The 17553-nt window shown below is 37.2% G+C and overlaps 1 protein-coding gene across 1 annotated transcript; it reads left to right on the top strand.

Annotated features, from left to right (window-relative positions):
• Window positions 1-10451: 10451 nt before the first annotated feature.
• LOC131335332 (probable N-acetyltransferase HLS1) lies at window positions 10452-14309 on the top strand. Its single transcript, XM_058370643.1, has 3 exons — window positions 10452-10775; window positions 11341-11486; window positions 13213-14309. The coding sequence occupies exons 1-3, from the start codon at window positions 10569-10571 to the stop codon at window positions 14078-14080; spliced, it is 1221 nt and encodes a 406-aa protein (XP_058226626.1). The 5' UTR covers window positions 10452-10568; the 3' UTR covers window positions 14081-14309.
• The last annotated feature ends 3244 nt before the right edge of the window (window positions 14310-17553 follow it).

Raw genomic sequence — 17553 nt, 5'->3', positions numbered from 1 at the left:
TTGGGTGTGCTACAACAACAAAAAATTATTGTACAAGTTAAAACAAAACGTCACGAGAAAATATCCACAAACATAAGTTTTTATAAAATGTTAGTAACAAAGACGTATACGGGAGACCAGTATGGCAAAATCATATTCACCCTATAGTCAAATTTATGCTTAGATTTGATATATTTCATGGTAAATGAAGTTTTTATTCAAATTTGTATTAAAAATTTAAGGTAAGGAGGCTCTCCTATGCTACTTCTGTTAGCCTCTTTTATTTCAGTTGCAAAACGGGTTCCCGTGGGGATGCAAATTGGGCCAAACAATCCAGGCCCGGATAGAAAGCTTTTTGGGCTTCGGCAATGTAAGCAAACAACACAAGTTCTGCCTGGACTAAGTTATAGAGTTGGTTCGAATAAAAATGGAGTGGGCTTATGGAAAGGTTTCGAGTAACCCGGCCCAAGCCCGAATGTTATTATGTAACGTATGCAAGAACATATATGCAATAAAGAGCTAATTCGACTCTTGGGGCCAGGCGCATGAAATTAAGAAATAAGAAATTAATTTGTTGCGGATCACTTAGTCCCTGTGTGGATAGCCTGCTTTTGATCAGACCAGAGAGGAGATTAGTTGAGGTGCTCATAAGCTGGCCTGAACACCCCAGACTGTCGAACCAAAAAAGAAAGAGGAGCTAACTCAGGCTGACTCCGATATTATTCAAAAAAAAAAAAAAATGTTCACTTTATGTAATTTACTTTATGATTAAACGTTCAGGTAGTTTAATCATCGGGAGTAGTTTAACGATCTATCAAAATGAAACTCGATATTTTTTTCAATTCGAAAAATCATCCGGAGTCATTCTAAACTAAACTTGAAGGAAATTTTTTTTTTAAAAAGAATGATTTTTCTATTGAATTGGACGGAGAGGGAAAACAAATTTTCTCTTTCCCTTGAGACTGAAGAAAAGACTTTCCGTCGTACATTAAGGCTGAGCTTGGGTAGACTGCAGACCTCAACCTACTTGAACCTTCATGAAAATATACCAAAGTTTTTATGAGATAATGGGATGGTACCTTATTCTGCATCCTTCTTCAAACATCAAAATCAATCCCAATATCGACATCAGAGTCGGTCCTGGCTTTTCAGAGGCCTAAAGCGAAAAATTAAAAATGAGACATTTTTGTTGGTTCTCTTTCCCTCCAGACTGAAGAACGACTTTCTGCCGTACATGTACGTCGGGGCTGAACTTGGGCAGACCTTAGCCTACCTGAACCTTCATGAAAATATACCAAAGTTTTATGAGATAATGGGATGGTACCTTATTCTGCATCCATCTTCAAACATCAAAAGCAATCACAAATATTGACACCAGAGTCGGTTATGAATTTTCAGAGGCATAAAGCGGAAAAAATTAAAATGAGGCATTTTTGTTGGACTATTATAAGGGATAAAAAAGTAGGAGAAGCTCCTGAAATTCAAGAAAAATTTGGAGGCTTAAAGCGGCCGCAATACAAGCTTTAGTTCAGGTCCGGCTCTGATTGACACAAAATTTTCGTAATTAACCAAGATTCAAAAGGAATATAAACTTATGCAAAAATCCATATGCATGCTCACACAATCATGCGGTGATAGGTTTCCTTTCACCTTTTGTTGATTTCCCTCTCTTTCAAGATAAAGCTCCGCATATATATTGATCATGATCTCAACGAATGCCAATCAGGTAGCATCAGAAGGAATAATGGTACTTCGACTAAGAAATGGTCATTCGGATTGGGGAGAAGAAAATCAGAAGAAAATCCCAAAAAGGGAAAGTACTTCGAAAAGAAGGTTGGGGGATCGAATCAGTACTTATGATCATAATTAAAATTAATTAACCTACAAATTGTGGGGTGGACTGTTGATTTACTACCAGAGAAGTTGAGTTGAACAAGAATATGCCCAACTTTAAATCATTCTACTAAACACTTCCTTTTTAACATTCTCTTTATCTCATTCTTCTCGTGATTCTCCACATTGTTTGTTTGACTGGATATGATCATCGGAGTGACATAATTATCCAAGAAGACGACGTACGTATGGTGTTTGAGTTAAAATTTTTTACAGCCTAAATTAAACATTCATCGAATATATAATCAAACTGATTGCAAGATATACGATACCAAAAAGGGTCTGTTTGTTTGGCAGGACTAAAAGTACTAAAAGGATATTTAACATAATCCCAAGGGGTTTGGCCAAGTGTGGATCAAAAAGCAAATAAAATGCTTGTTCTCCATGAGATCCCATGATCGAATTCCATGGAGCTTAAACATTTCAAACCTTAAGGCCACTAGAGGGTTTGTCTCTAGTCGTTAATTTCAAGGCCCTGAAGTTAGTCAAGGTAATTGCAAGCTGACACGAACATTCGATCATCAAAGTAATAATTAGTATAAAAATACTGCACCTAGCTACTATCACATTATATTTTCCACCTTGCATCTTATTATATGTCCGATGGTTTTTCAATCTATGCAAAAATAAATAAATAAATAAAATCAAACACCCGGCATGTGAACTCTTGAAAATATAGTCAAACTTGATTCTTATATATATCCGGTTAAGCAAATAGGTTTATGTGCATACGAACCCTAGTGGTGTGTGGTTTTATTAATTCCATCACTCCCATAAAATTGCACATTAATTCTTTCACCTTAATTCCATTCAAGCATGGCACTTGCATTCCAGACAAGAATATTCGAACCCTCACATTACACGTAGAAGAGGTGAGAAAGTACTGTTGGGCTGTAAACCCGTTGGCAGGAGAGTGATGGTTTGTAGAAGTAGAGATCACATGTATCCACTTGCCCTTTTTTTTTTCCTTCATGAAAATGATATATACGATGTACATCTAGTTTGAATTTCAGCGTCTTTAATTATATGGAAAATCTAATGTAAAATCTTTAATAATTTAAAAAAAAATCGTATTGGCTGACTCATTTGACTAATTAATTGTGATTTTGGAATATTCATTCAATTTTATATTGGTTAAGCCATCCCATGATTTGTGGAGTTACATACCAATATTTCAAAAAAGAGTTCAAATCTATATATCTCTCTCGTACAATATTGTCTTCGCTTCTAAACGTGGACGTATTATACATTGATTGGCTACTCTGTTTGAGAGCCCATAAAGAAAATTTTAAAATTGTTTCCACTTGATCAAACCAAACGTAGGAGTGAAAAAAAAAACATTAAAATTTGAAATTATGTCATATATACTTATAGAATGATTATCATCTGTCCGTTTGGTATCTTTTATGACACTTCTTCTGATTTGCTCACCAGTTTATATTGTTACTTTAACTATAGTCTGTTTTCAATACTCAGCGGCTTGATTGAACCAAGCCTCTGCAATTTCAGAGGTGAAGAGAGTTCATTTGCTATTGTGGAGAAAGACGACCGGATTTTGGTTCACTTGTTCTTGACGCTAGTACCAAAAAAGAGTAACTTTAGTTTAGGGTAATTGATTTTCACACTCCCTTAACTTTTTTATAACCACGTTCTTTCTTTTTTTTTGTCCTCCTGTGATTTGAGCTTACAAAATTAAATTTTCATTTGTATATTTTTTTACATTGAGAAGGATGACGTTGTAAATTCACATTACAATAATACAAAAAGAAAACGTGGTTATTAAAAATGGGAGTGTGAAAATCACTATCTATTTACTAAAATGAGACATTTTAAAAGAAAATGTGGTTTTTTTTTACCGCGATGGTCTTGGAGTTCATCGAACTACTGCGTTAAGTGTTTTTGTTTCTTATGTACCCAAAAAAAGAGAGAAAGATATACCATTAGTTTTGCAATTTTTCAATAGATATATATATATATATATATATATATATATATATATATATATATATATATTAGTTTTGAATTCATAGTCTACTTAGACCAATAGCAGACAAAGCATATTTTAAATATTTAGGAAAAATTACATCAACGAAATAAGAAGACTGATAATGTCAAACAAAGAATGTATATCATTGCCAAAACGAATGCTTAATTTGTATTGGTGTGCTTACGTTATTGACACGGAATCATTTAATTCATAATCACTTCTTTTTCACACCGTACATCACAAAAGAAAAAAAAAAGGGAAAAAACAAAAGAAAATGACAAAAAAAATCTATATGGGAAAATTTTCCAGGATCCGCCTCCTCTGCAATTGGACAGTACGTAGAGAGAAGTCTCTATAGTTCCATCTGGATCGTTCATCTCGGCTGAGATCACATCAATTGCTATCTGCAGTCAAATCAGAGACTACATTTTATTCACTAAATAGAGTTGATGGTATAGGAAAACTCATGTGTTTCTACGCCGAGGGATTTTTTGGCTGTTAGATTTAAAGCATAAAAAACTCACACACACACACAATCGATAAACATCTGTATAAATATGGGACAGCCGAGATTTAGGTGTATATATAGAGGAAGAGTGGAAGAAGTAGTAAGACTTTTATGAGAGGGTTTCATCAATAAACTGATTGTTAGAGTACTTCATCAACACTTAATCATGGCATCAACAGGTACGTCTGTACTCTTTTTCACTAGGAAATTCATGATACACGCATATTTTCTTTTATATATACATTTGCTCCAACGTGTTTTTATTCCCTTTAATTTGCATGTATTTGAATCAAGAAATTTTGTTATGAAATTTGGGTTTTAGGTTTTGCGTGTTTCTCCCTTTGTTACGCTTGTCGTGTGTGCTCGTTGCCCGTATAATTTTTGTTTTTATTTTTCAAAGATTAATAAATTTCTTTTGCTAACAAAAAAAAAAAGCAAAACGATTCTAAGTCTAGCCTTAATTTTTATCCAATGTGACATTAACCTTACGTATCTATGCGGTGGTGGTTGAGGGTTCCCGCCCCATCCATCTACATATGCACCTATCTATCTATACCTTCCTCAGTGGGTTTGGTCACAACTTAACACTTGAGGGTTTGCGCACTCTAAAGACTTCAGTTTCAAAATTTCCATTTCCAGTGCTATAAACTCCTTAATTTGGGCTAGTTCATACAGGGCTTAATTTGCTCCAGCTTTTCATTGGCCCATAATAGTGGACAATGAGATTAGTCCTATAGGATTAGTAAGTGTGCGTATGGTAACCTGGACACTTGAGTCATTAAAAAAAAAAAAACTATATACTAAACATGTGTATGATACACGACACACTCCCTTAATTTTTTATTTTTTTAAGAAACAAACTCTCGCAAAAATCTTTATCCTGGTTTTTCACTTAATAAGGGAAAAAAAAAATTCTTTCAAACTTTCACGGTTAACATAATTTTCACATTTAACGTTAATCGTAAATGATGAGAGATAATAAACTGGTTTTCCTAGTACTTTCGTGCATAGTACAAGTGCCGCGCTTGTGCCGAGGTTGTTGGGGGTGATTTCTTAATTTCCTGCATGTTACCTAGAAGATCTATGGTAGAATAAGTTCCTTCACCGTACCATCAAGAAATTAAAGGAAAACGACCACATTAATTCAAAACACTATTTTTTGTCCAAGTCTTGGGATTTGAGTCTTGAGTCATGAGGTCATTTAAATTTTCTTCCCCAAACTTTCATTGAATGTGTATCGAAAGTTCTCATATACTAATATTTTACCTTGTTTGTTCAATTGTGTCATACTAATTAATTAATAACCACATTAATTTAACAACATTATTTTACCCCAGGGTAAAGATTTATCCTTTTTGCATGAGTATAAAGTAGGAGTATTTTATTAGGGTTTCTAGGAGGGGAGATAGACTTATTCGCGGAGCCGCTGTAAACAGGCTATTTACGAAGTCGCGCGATCTCGACCGTTTGTTTCTGCTTTGGACAATTCGGATTTAAATGAAACTTTTCCGGAGAAGAGTTTTTCGAACCGTCCAAGACACGTAATTTTATGGAAGAATAAGTTCCTCCACCGTCAAGTACATGAAAACGACCACATTCAAAATATAATACTTAAGCCCGTTTTTGTCCAAGTCTTGGGATTTGAGTCTTGGGTTTTAATGAGTCATAGTGAGAACTCATCCCCTACTGGTTTAAGGCCATTTAATTTTTTCCCCCCAAACATTCATTGAATGTATAGAAAGTTGTGATTAATATTTTACCTTCTTTGTTACTAATTAATTAATAATCACATTAATTAATTTAACAACATTATTATTTTACCCACTGTAAAGACTTCATCCTTTTTACACTTGTACATAAAGTAGTAGTGCTTTATTAGGGTTTTGAGGAGAAGGTGGGGTAAGTAGTTTGACTCCCATTAACCCACTGAGAGAGACGACCGTGAAACACCCCCTCTCGAGCACCACACCAGGACCAGACCAGGCCAGGCCAGGCCAGGCAGACCATTTTTTGTTGTTTATATATATATATTTAAAAAGCATGAGTGGACTAAAAATGTGACCAACATTTTATTATTGTTAAAAAGCACACCAAAAAAGAGGCCGGCCGGCCACAGGATCATCGATTTCTTTATATTTCATTTTCTTGACTTTTTTTTCCCTGGTAATCTAATTAAGGATTGCAACGTGAAGTATGATAGTACTGCATGCGAGACCCTTTGCCTGAGTCAACGGTTTAGAGTGCCTCCGAGGCGAAGTTTTCCAGTGAAACTTTTTGGTAATTTCACATACTTGTAACTCCAGCTAATATATAAACAGTCCGGATCTATATATATACAGTCCGGATCTCCTAAGGGATCCCGCACGGGCTTACCGTGCGGGACTCCCCTTTCCCGATCGAATTACGACAATCCGATCCGCTCAAAGTGATCAGAACGTGATTTTAAGGGTGTTTGCGAGAAATCAGCAAAAAAAATGATCGGAAAAGGCTTCATCCGAACAGTTTTTTATTGAACGATTCAGTAAAAAACTGTTCGGATCAAGCCCTTCCCGATTATTTTTTTTGCCGATTTCTCGCGAGTACCCTTAAAATCACGTTCTGCACACTTTGAGCGACTCGGGTCGTCGCAATTCGATCGGAAAAAGGGAGTCCCGCACGGTAAGCCCGTGTGGGATCCCTCATTGGATCCCGAGTGATATATATATATATATATATATATATATATATTCACACACACACACATATTATAGCTTATGACCAACTCCGATATGACTATTAGTCTATTATTACTAGTCATGCATATATTGTAGTCAAAAAAGTGACCGTGGACGCAATTCTAATTAGATGTATAGACGGCGTAAATTTCATGTATCTTGTGTAAATGTTTCTTAGATCTTCTCTCGTACTTGTGTTTCTTAGATTCTAGTTAGAGTAGTTCAACGTAATCCTGACAATCTCTAATGGGTAATTTGTACTCGTCCACTCCACTTTAATCTTCTTTTTTAATTTCTTTATTTATTTTTGTATATGTATTTCTTTAAATTCTAGTTAGAGTAGTAGCTGGCAATCGATTGAGTAATTTGCACTCCATCACCCACTCAACATATATAATAAAATGCGGCCGGCCATAGCATCATCTAAATTTTAATTTTTACTTTATTTACTTTCACACCAAGCCATGAGTAGTACAAACCTAACTCTAAGGATGGGTTGGAAGGGATTGCACAGTGCGGGGTTTCCCATAGTCCAAAGTATCGGTTTAGAGCTATGCATGCCTTTGAGGTGAAATTTTCTAACTATATAGGATCAATGTTTTTGGTAATGAATTTCGCATACGTGCATTGTATATTGTACGTAGCGCATGATAAATCCCAACATATATATAACTCTTTTAGCCTTCATTGTAGTCAAATAAGCGACCGTACTACGTATGTGGACGCAATTCTAGTAGTAAGATAAGAATGCTACACGTTTTGTGTATATATCTTGTGTAATTGTTCTTTATTTTTATTATTTTTATTGTTTTTGTATTTCATAGATTCTATTTACGGTCAACATAATCCTATCAATCTATTGAGTCTTTTTTTTTTTTTTGCTCGGCAAACGAAACTTTTTATTAAAACTCGAAAGGGTACATCGAGAGAGAAGAAAAAGAAGCATACAAAACTATCCCATCCAACACAAAGTTGGATAGACTCTACCCCTCAACATGAATTACAACTTGAGCTTACGAATGCCATTAAGAAACACCTTGAACTCCTCCACTGAATAAATCTATTGAGTCATTTGAAGTCTTCCAATTCCACTTGTATACTAAATATGATTATACAATTACCAAAAGTCTAAATTTAGTACTTGTTCGATCAAGTTAAGTAATATGACCGGCCCTGACTTTTCGGGTTCTTAAAAAGAAAAATTAAAGACTCACTCTTTCGCGTGAGATCTAGCTCAGAGCTAGCCGACTCTGTTAATTATAAGTTAACAAGTAAATAATGAAAACAATTAATCATTCAACCACTGTTTCATGAGATTCGAACACTTTGACATGAACACAACCCTATTTTGACTAGGATCATCAAACATTATAGGTCAGTTTTTTTTTTTTTTGAACTGCATGTACTATTATTATTATAAGTAAAAATGGAACAATCAAATCTAGACATATATAGCTAGCATCATCCCAAAAACAGGACTTGAGACAGTAGCAGCAGGTACAAGGAATTACGTACTCACGCCATCCAGAATTTCAGTGACAATGACCTCCCTACCCCTACCACTCTTTCAATGATTAAATATGCCTCTCTCCACATGCTTCGTGGGGTTAGTCATGATTCCCTCTCTCTCTCTCTCTCTAGATGATCTCTCTAGATCTCTATCTCCCCAATAATTGACCAATTAATATGAATGGAACTAGTTTATTACATTTGGCCGCGTTAGGCGCGTATATATGTAGGAGTATTACTAATGCACCCCCGATTAGGCCAACTTAGACACTAATTAAGATGACTCAGGTTATTTAATCCATTTGGGTTGGGTTCCTTGAAGAACACGTACGGTTTACTAATGTATAGTAGTAGTAATTAGAAAAGAATATTCAATTAATTAATGGCGTCTTTCTTGTTTTTTGATCGAACCTCAACGTATGCTTGTTGTAGCTAGTTTTGATGTTTATAAGCCCGGACCCATTTACCCACATTCCCAACTAATCCGGGAAGTGCTGGAACCTTAAAAGTCAAGAAGCATGTTGCCCAACAGTATCATGGATGCGCACTAATTAGGTGTCGGGACTCAGAAGAAAGGAGCTCAAGAGTTCAACTTTTCTTCTAATGAGCTAATCTAATTATTCTAATGGTACAAACTTTTGCCGATAAAAAAATATTCCCAATCTTAAAAGTGTATGCTGCTGGTTATGAGAGTCGACCCTTCAAACTTGGAGAGCAAGTTTCTTAATTGGTGTCATGCTTGCTTCACCAATTTTTTTAGTATATGGTATGTATATAGTTATAAGCGTCGTACCAATTTTTTTTAAAATAAGAGAATGTTTGAACAATGAGAGGGTGTCTGAATTTTTTTCTCTCTAATATTGTGTGTTTTTGCGAAGTGCTGGGAAAGAAGAATACTCTTGTTTTTTTTTTTTTTTCTGGACAAGAGGGTGTTAATACTCTTGGTACTCCTTCCGTCCCGATTTGTTTGTTCAATTTCAGGTTTCCAATTTATTAAGAGAACCAAATCTAATCCATTAATTTGAAAATTTACATAATCTCATCCATTGATTTTGAAATTGAACAGTCAATTTGGGACGTGTACAAGTCAAAAAGGGGATAAACAAATCGGGACGGAGTGAATAGTATATATAGATAAAGTTATATAGTAGACGAAAACTAAAATGAAATAAAAGATGCCATGCATAAAAATGAAAATATTTGGAGGGCGACTATTCGCAGTCCCGTATTTTCTCTCTTAGCCTACTACATTTCAGTAAATAGTTGTTGAAAATCATACATAACATTTAGGTAAATAGCTGTCGACAACAAGATTATATTTCGGTAACTACATGTCGAAAATATGTTCAACTTTCGGTAAACAACTGCCGAACATACATTTTCGGTAAATAGCTGTTGAAAAAAAATTATATTTCGATAATTATATGGTGAAAATGTATCTCAATTTCGATAACTAACTGTCGAGTATAATTAAAAAATTTTAACGGACTAAGAAAGAAAATACAGGACTGCGAATAGCCGCCCCCAATATTTGACTAGTGTGAAGAGGGGGGTTTCACCCAATATTTAATTTCGGCCGCCGCCATCATCATTGGCATCTGATGACAATCCCATGGCAAAGATTAAACCATTCTGTGTAGCAATAATTGGAATCACGACCCATTGAAAAAGTATATACACATTTCATGGCTATGGATATAGAGAGAGAGAGATAGAGAGAGAGAGAGAGAATGGATAGATATATAGAGAGAAGAAAATATTTCATTCCCACTAAAGCTGATGGGGAGTGCCACGTAAAGCTAACTCACTAGCTATATATAGGAGGACATGAGCTTGAAGCTTAGGACGTGAACCAAGCAAACTCACACTAAACCTCTATAGCACAAACTCACACTCACTCTCTCTCTCTCTCTCTCTCTCTCTCTCTCTCTCTCTCTCTCTCTCTCATACATTTAAAAGTGCCTTTGTTTAGTAAGTAATGTCGTTCAAAATAGCAGCGGAGAGTTTTCCGATCACGCCGCTCGAGGTGGTGGTGAGAGAGTACGACGAAGAGAGGGACAAGGCGGGGGTGGAGGAGCTGGAGAGGAGGTGCGAGATCGGGCAGCGAGGAAAGCCTTCTATGGTCACTGACCTCTTGGGAGACCCTATCGGCCGCGTCCGCAACTGTTGTTTGCGTGTTATGCTGGTACTAAGAACAAACACTTTCTTTCACAAGTTTTACCAAGAAACAAACAAATTAAACGATGCGGCAGCGGTATTCATGCTAAAAAATAAAATTTGACACGGGAGCACGTTATTTTATATTATTCGAGTTTTGATTTCATGTTTGTATGGCATTTTATTCAATATCTCGTGTTGGGATTAAAATGTACTTTCCTTTGCCCAAAATGACCACTTTTATCATAAATATCGAGGAGCGATATACCACCACGTTTTCTCATGATTTTAATTAATCATCGTTCCGACTAGTATACTATATGCATGTTTTCGAAACGTAGAATCAATCACAAGTTTTTAACTGATCCTCTTTGCTCTTCCTTTCTCTCCCTCTTTCCTCTCGATGTATCCATTGTTGAGTTTCTTCTATAAATTTTTTGCCATTTCCAAAAAAAAAAAAAAAAAAAAACTGAGCGCTGATAAAAATCTGGTGAAACACACGATATATCCATAAAAATAAAATGTGGATATTATTGCTCATACATACTAATTAGTTTCGTGCGAGTAATGTTTTTACTACTTGTGGTGAACAGGTTGCAGAGTATGGGGAAAGAGAAATTGTGGGAGTCATAAGGGGTAGCATAAAAACAGTGACTAATGGAAAGAAAGCCGCCAATGGTGTTCCATGTTTTGAAAAACTTGCTTATATCCTCGGACTCAGAGTTTCAACCACACACAGGTCCCCTCTCTCTCTCTCTCTCTCTCTCTCTCTCTCTCTCGATCTCGAGATGCATGCATGTGCTTTTTTGGTTTCTAACACTCCTCTAGCTCCACAGAACCACGATTTGATTCGGTAATAAAGAGTTTATATTGTTCCTCGTATCCCGGAAAGGAGAGGACAAAACAACTTTTTTCACAAATTTGTAGAAAAATGACTCGAGCTAGTCTTTCTTATTCATATTCGCGCTCTCTTTTGTTTTTATTCACATAAAATTTGTAATACTGTCCGCTCATCGATCCGACTTTTAATACCGTATTGTCAAAAGTTTCCGTAAATAACTACAAAGAAAGAATATAAATAGTAAAACGATCAGATTGTGAAAATCAGTTACTCTAAATAGATAATTCGCGATTATAGTGGTCTCCTACGTGAAAGTAAGTAGTCAATTATTCTTGTATAGCAACTTTAGCCATTTTAGAAGTACATACGCGCGTACATATACGATCGTAGTCAAACCAATTAAGGTATTCAGTAAATAAATCCATAATGGAGCATTTTTTTTTTTTTTTTGGAATTTGTTCTGTAAAATATTGTCATTAAAGGGTTTTCGAATTTCAAGATTCTTCCTACGCATGCAAGAAAGAAAAGCACAAAAACTAGTTCTTGGTGTCCATGCAAAATATCACACCCAAGTGGGGTTCCTTAATTTATCAGATTTATTACTATATAGCCCATAGCCATTGGAACATATTCCGTAAACCATTTTGGTCTTATTTTTGTATTTAAACAAGGGCAAAGTCCACTTTCACTCCCTGTGGTTATCGTCATATGCGGATACTCTTCTCATAATTCAAAAATGATCACATAACCTACTTGTGGTTTTGAAAATGTATGGATAGATCTCATGCCGTCATGTTTTCCATCCATATTAACGGAGGTGTATCTCACATGCCTCTAGAATGTAATCTGAGTCGTTCATAATGTATTAAATAAAGAATATAGTATCTCTGTAAAAAATCATCTCGATCAGGCATTAATAACCCAGTGATCTAATTTTTAGTAAATTCAAATTTGAAATTTTAATTTCATAACAAAATTGATTCGACCATGAGCTTTTCATTTTTTGATTGACTTGAATTTTGACATAGATGTGGTACTCGTTAAAATTTACAATATTAACGGTTTGGATTTAATTTTTGGTATAGAGGATGGTATGGTTAGATTTAAAAAAGAAGAAGATCACGGGACATGATGAAGGTATATCGGACTTTTAATGTTGTGTCCGTCAATATGGATGAAAAACATGACGGTAGGGGGTCTATCCGCACATTTTCAAAACCCCAGATATGTTATGTGGTCAGTTTTGAATCATGAGGGGGATATTCGCATATAACGATAACCAAGAGGGTCAAAGTGGACTTTGCTCTTTAAAGAATCATTTCTTGATCCCATTTCAAACCCATTATCCCAATTTCCCAAACTATCATATCCTTCTAAATTTGTTCCCCTATACTCTTTTCAACATAAGTACCCCACAACAATCATTCATTTTCCTAACAACTAGCAATTGGTTGCCAGTGCATAGTTTTCAATACTTTTTCCGATAACTCAGATGTTCGTGCTAGTTTACGCGCAAAAAATTATAAGTACGTGTGACCTTGTGGCTATTTGCAATTGGTGTCAGGTGTGCCTGTTATTAACATGATATAGACGCATTGAATTGACACATTTTCAATTGGTGCAGGCGGCTCGGCATTGCTACAAAACTGGTCCAACATTTGGAGCAATGGTGCACCCAAAATGGTGCGAATTTCTCGTACATGGCCACGGAATGCACCAACAAGCCTTCGATAAACTTGTTCACTGCAAAGTGCAACTACCTCAAGTTCCGCACCCCGGTCATGCTGGTGCAACCGGTTCACGCCCACTACAAGCCACTAGGCTCGGGCGTGGCCGTGGTCCGAGTCCCCCCACAACTCGCCGAGTCCATCTACCGCCGGGTCTTCGCCAACTCGGAGCTCTTCCCTCAAGACATAGATCAAATCCTGAAAAACAAGCTCAACTTGGGCACTTTCATGGCGATACCCAAAATGTTCCTCACCCAGTGGGATCCGAAAACCGGGGTTTTACCAAACAGTTTTGCCATTTTGAGCGTGTGGAACACGAAGGAAGTGTTCCAATTGCAAGTGAAGGGGGTGTCAAAGCTAACGTATGCGTGTTGCGCCGGGAGCAGGGTGTTAGATAGCTTGATGCCGTGGCTAAGCATACCATCGATTCCCAATTTCTTCAGGAAATTCGGTGTCTATTTCTTGTTTGGGCTTCACATGGAAGGAAAAGGTGCTTCGCGCCTCATGAAGTCTCTATGCGCCTTCGCCCACAACATGGCCAGCCACGACGACGGGTGTGGGGCCGTGGTGGCCGAGGTGGGCCAGAGGGACCCGGTTAGAGAGGCAATTCCGCACTGGAGGAAGTTTTCCTGGGCCGAAGACCTGTGGTGCATCAAGAAGCTTGCGGCCGCGAAGCAGGAAGCCGGCGAGGAATGTGGGCCGTTGGATTGGTTCAAATCGCAGCCGTCCTCGTCGGTGATCTTCGTTGACCCGCGCGATTTGTGACATGTGGCTTAGGTGACAGAGTAAATTCTGTAATTATTATGACTTTCTGATCAAAAACCAAAGAAAAAATGTTAGTACTATATATAACTAATTTCATTTTTTAATCTCATGTTTGTTAGTGGGATTAATTTTTTTTTTTAGCATTACTCCATTATCCATAGACCAAACCATGTATTTAATTTCTAGTTTGAGAAACTGCTGAGAATATATGCAAAAGTTTCCATGCACCAAACTCAACTTTGTCCCAGTAGTACTTCACTTGGATAATTATGGGATTAATTTTCTCCTCGAATTGTATAGAAAAGTCTAGCGTACGTGGTTTACAACTGCAGACACAGCTGTGTTTGCAACCATCCAATGAATGTGAGTGCATGTACATCAAACGGCTCTGCGTGGAGGCATGTGTTGTACGCGTGCATAACATTTAAAAACCTATTCATGTACATCTACAACAAGCGAGGCTTAAAATAGAAGGGGGGACCGCACTATGGACCTACTTGTTGTGAGAGCGTGTGGTTTGCTAGAGTTGCATCAAAAGGAGGTGGCTTCTCGGCAGTCCCCTTTTGAGGATTGCGTCAACCAGTGCAGGTTCTGTGGGCACGATCGGGATTTATTTTAATGATTTGAAATGGTTTATTTTGTAGAGATCATCAAGAAAATTAACCGTGTCGGAAATCATATAGTAAAAATGGAATGCCGATAAATACCAGTTGGAAATGCATTTATGGTCAAATAAATGGGTTCAGCCACACTAAATCAAATCCATTTTTATAACATGTAAATTCATTTCAAACAAGTATTAATTGTCGTCCATTTTTTGTGATCTCAGACTCGATTTATGTTCTCGATGAGCTCTATGAAATGGACAATTACAATAAAAAAAATTAACACGGTTCGTACTCATCAACCCAAACTGTACTGTGCAGGCCGAGAAGCCTCTTCCATATCAAAATTAGGAAGGAAAAAAAGAAAAAAGAAAAAGAGAGTTGTCCATATATCTAATTCCAGTGTGATGGGGATGTTGCCAAACACCTCCTGCCAAGTGCGGTGCTGAGCGACATCCAACAATTCATCTCGACACAAAAAACTCGAATTGAATTTGAACGCATATAGCTCTGAACTGTCCATTGCTGGGTCAAGATTCGAGTCATCGATTGTCGAGATGAATGGTTGAATCGACCGCTTAGTACCATTGCCAGCCTGCCAAGCACTCCCGCAATTGGTAGCATCTCCCAATCCGATTATTGTTGGTTGATGACACCATGTAGGCATGTAGTAGGCCATCTTTGTTGCACTCGTTTTTTTTTTTTTTTAATTCGAACTTTAATTACACGCGAAGCATCATGCATTGGTTATAGAGATTTTAGAGGGGGACAAAAACAAAGAGTAAAGACAAAAGAAAAAGTGAACAACATTTTTATTTTACACCTAAAAGAAAAGGTTAAACCAACACACATAAACCAAGTAGCGGTGGCGTTGCACACATTGGTCCTTTTAGACATGAAAGTTGGCAAAATATAAGGAAGAAAGCAAAAGCACTACTAAATACTACTAATCTCACAATTAATCTCCATTTTTCGAAAAATTATCGGATGTGCCCCAACACTCCTTAACTCCACACATTCATGTGGCGAATCTTCCAGAAATGTTATGTTAAAAGGTGTCTCCACCAGATCACTAGTATGAAAAAAATCTCTATGTATACCTCTGTTCCCTTGTATTTTCAACCGCACGATTGTACAAGCTGAAAATGCACAGAAATAGAGGACATTAGGGTTTTCGTTATAGAAGATTTGACTTGAAAATGTGTTTGAGACACCACGTAGCGATTTCTCAACACTACCGAAAAAGCTCTCCTATTTCTTTCTCGATTGTGCTTGTGTAATGTATGAGAGAGATGGTCATATGCAGGGGTACAGAGAGATGGTGTTGTGCAATCTCTCCTATTTGTAACTTTTTTTTTGTGTTATGGGTTCCGAAAGATGCCCTACTTTTCCATGGTCCCATACACTAGCCTAGTTGCCAACACGTGCTCTCTCTCTCTCTCTCTCTCTCTCTCTCTCTCTCTCTCTCTCTCTCTCTCTCTCTCTCTCTCTCTCTCTCCACCCTATTTGAGCCGTCTGTTCGACAATTCAATAGTGTAGATTCTCGGCATTGAACGGCTCAGATGCTACACGGTAGATATGAGATTTGAACCGTCGGATTGCCTAACAGATGGCTCGGATAGGGTGCAGAGAGAGAGAGAGAGAGAGCGAGCACATGTTGGCAACTAGGCTAGTGTATGGGACCATGGAAAAGCACGCTCTCTCTCTCTCTCTCTCTGCACCTTATTCGAGCCGCCGTTCGACAATTCAATGGTCCAGATTGAACGACTTGGATGCTACACGGTGCAGATGAGATCTGGACCGTTGAATTGCCGAACAAACGACTCGAATTGGGTGCAGAGAGAGAGAGAGAGCACGTGTTGGCAACTAGGCTAGCTTATGGGACCATGGAAAAGTAGTGCATCTTTTGGAACCCAAAATAACCCCCCCCCCCCCCCCCCCCCCAAAAAAAAAAAAAAAAGTAACAAAACACGGGACCTTAATTTAATCAATTGGACAAATGAGACTGCCTACTTTGTATTACGTGAAAGTAATCAAAGGTTAAAACAAGCCATTAAGGTGGCATCAAAAGGTTAAACTGTCTCTGGTCCCCTCCCACTCGGAGGGGTTAATTGGCGATAAAAGTCTCTAATCCTTTCGGCTAAAGAGCCAATGATGTTAACCCAAGTTGAAATCATCATTGTGCAAACATATTATTATATCCATTTCTATAATCTTAATTGAATCTATTAATTACTTTGATATAATTTGTATTCCCAAAATTGCTATCAATCTTCTAACTTCTACTGGCCGTACGTCTTCTTTGTCTTTTATCTAGTTCTAACTTCTACTGACCCTTCTCTCTGTCTTTTGTCTAGTTTTGCGCATTGCTAACAGTTGTTTTTATCGGCAAAAGAGAAATTTTATTAAACTTGATCAGGGTATATCAAACATGAAACACCAAATGCGCCATGATTGAAATCTCTAACTTAAGCAAATTTGTTAAGAAGTAAACATCTAGCTAATGATTTAACCGAATATGCCTATCGCAAACACTAGGTCTTTTCTCACTTATACTTCTTTAAAGCCGATGATTACGCTAAGTATGCAGACGTAAACGCCAGGTCTTAACTTAACCTAGAAGGTGGGGAATAGAATCCCATAATGAGAATCGAACTAGGTCTTTTTTCTGGTAAAGGGAAACTTTTCTACTTAGTTATGCCATCGCAAACACTGGGTCTTTTGTCACTTATACTTCTTTAAAGCCGATGATTACGCAAAGTATGCAGACGTAAACGCTTGGTCTTAACCCAACCTAGGAGGTGGGGAATAGAATCTCATAATGAGAATCGAACCAGGTCTTTTTTCTAATAAAGAGAAGCCTTACTA

The sequence above is a fragment of the Rhododendron vialii genome, chromosome 8a (genome assembly GCF_030253575.1).
Source record: "Rhododendron vialii isolate Sample 1 chromosome 8a, ASM3025357v1".
NCBI lineage: Eukaryota > Viridiplantae > Streptophyta > Magnoliopsida > Ericales > Ericaceae > Rhododendron > Rhododendron vialii.
The sequence above is the reverse complement of the archived record's forward strand: the minus strand, read 5'-3'. Positions and strand labels throughout refer to the sequence as shown.

Bases quoted from the DNA above. Each gene is read 5' to 3' on its own strand.
- LOC131335332 (XM_058370643.1), top strand. From the start codon at position 10,569: ATGTCGTTCAAAATAGCAGCGGAGAGTTTTCCGATCACGCCGCTCGAG. The intron at 10,776-11,340 runs GTACTAAGAACA...TGTGGTGAACAG, and splicing joins GTTGTTTGCGTGTTATGCTG to GTTGCAGAGTATGGGGAAAG. The intron at 11,487-13,212 runs GTCCCCTCTCTC...CAATTGGTGCAG, and splicing joins AGAGTTTCAACCACACACAG to GCGGCTCGGCATTGCTACAA.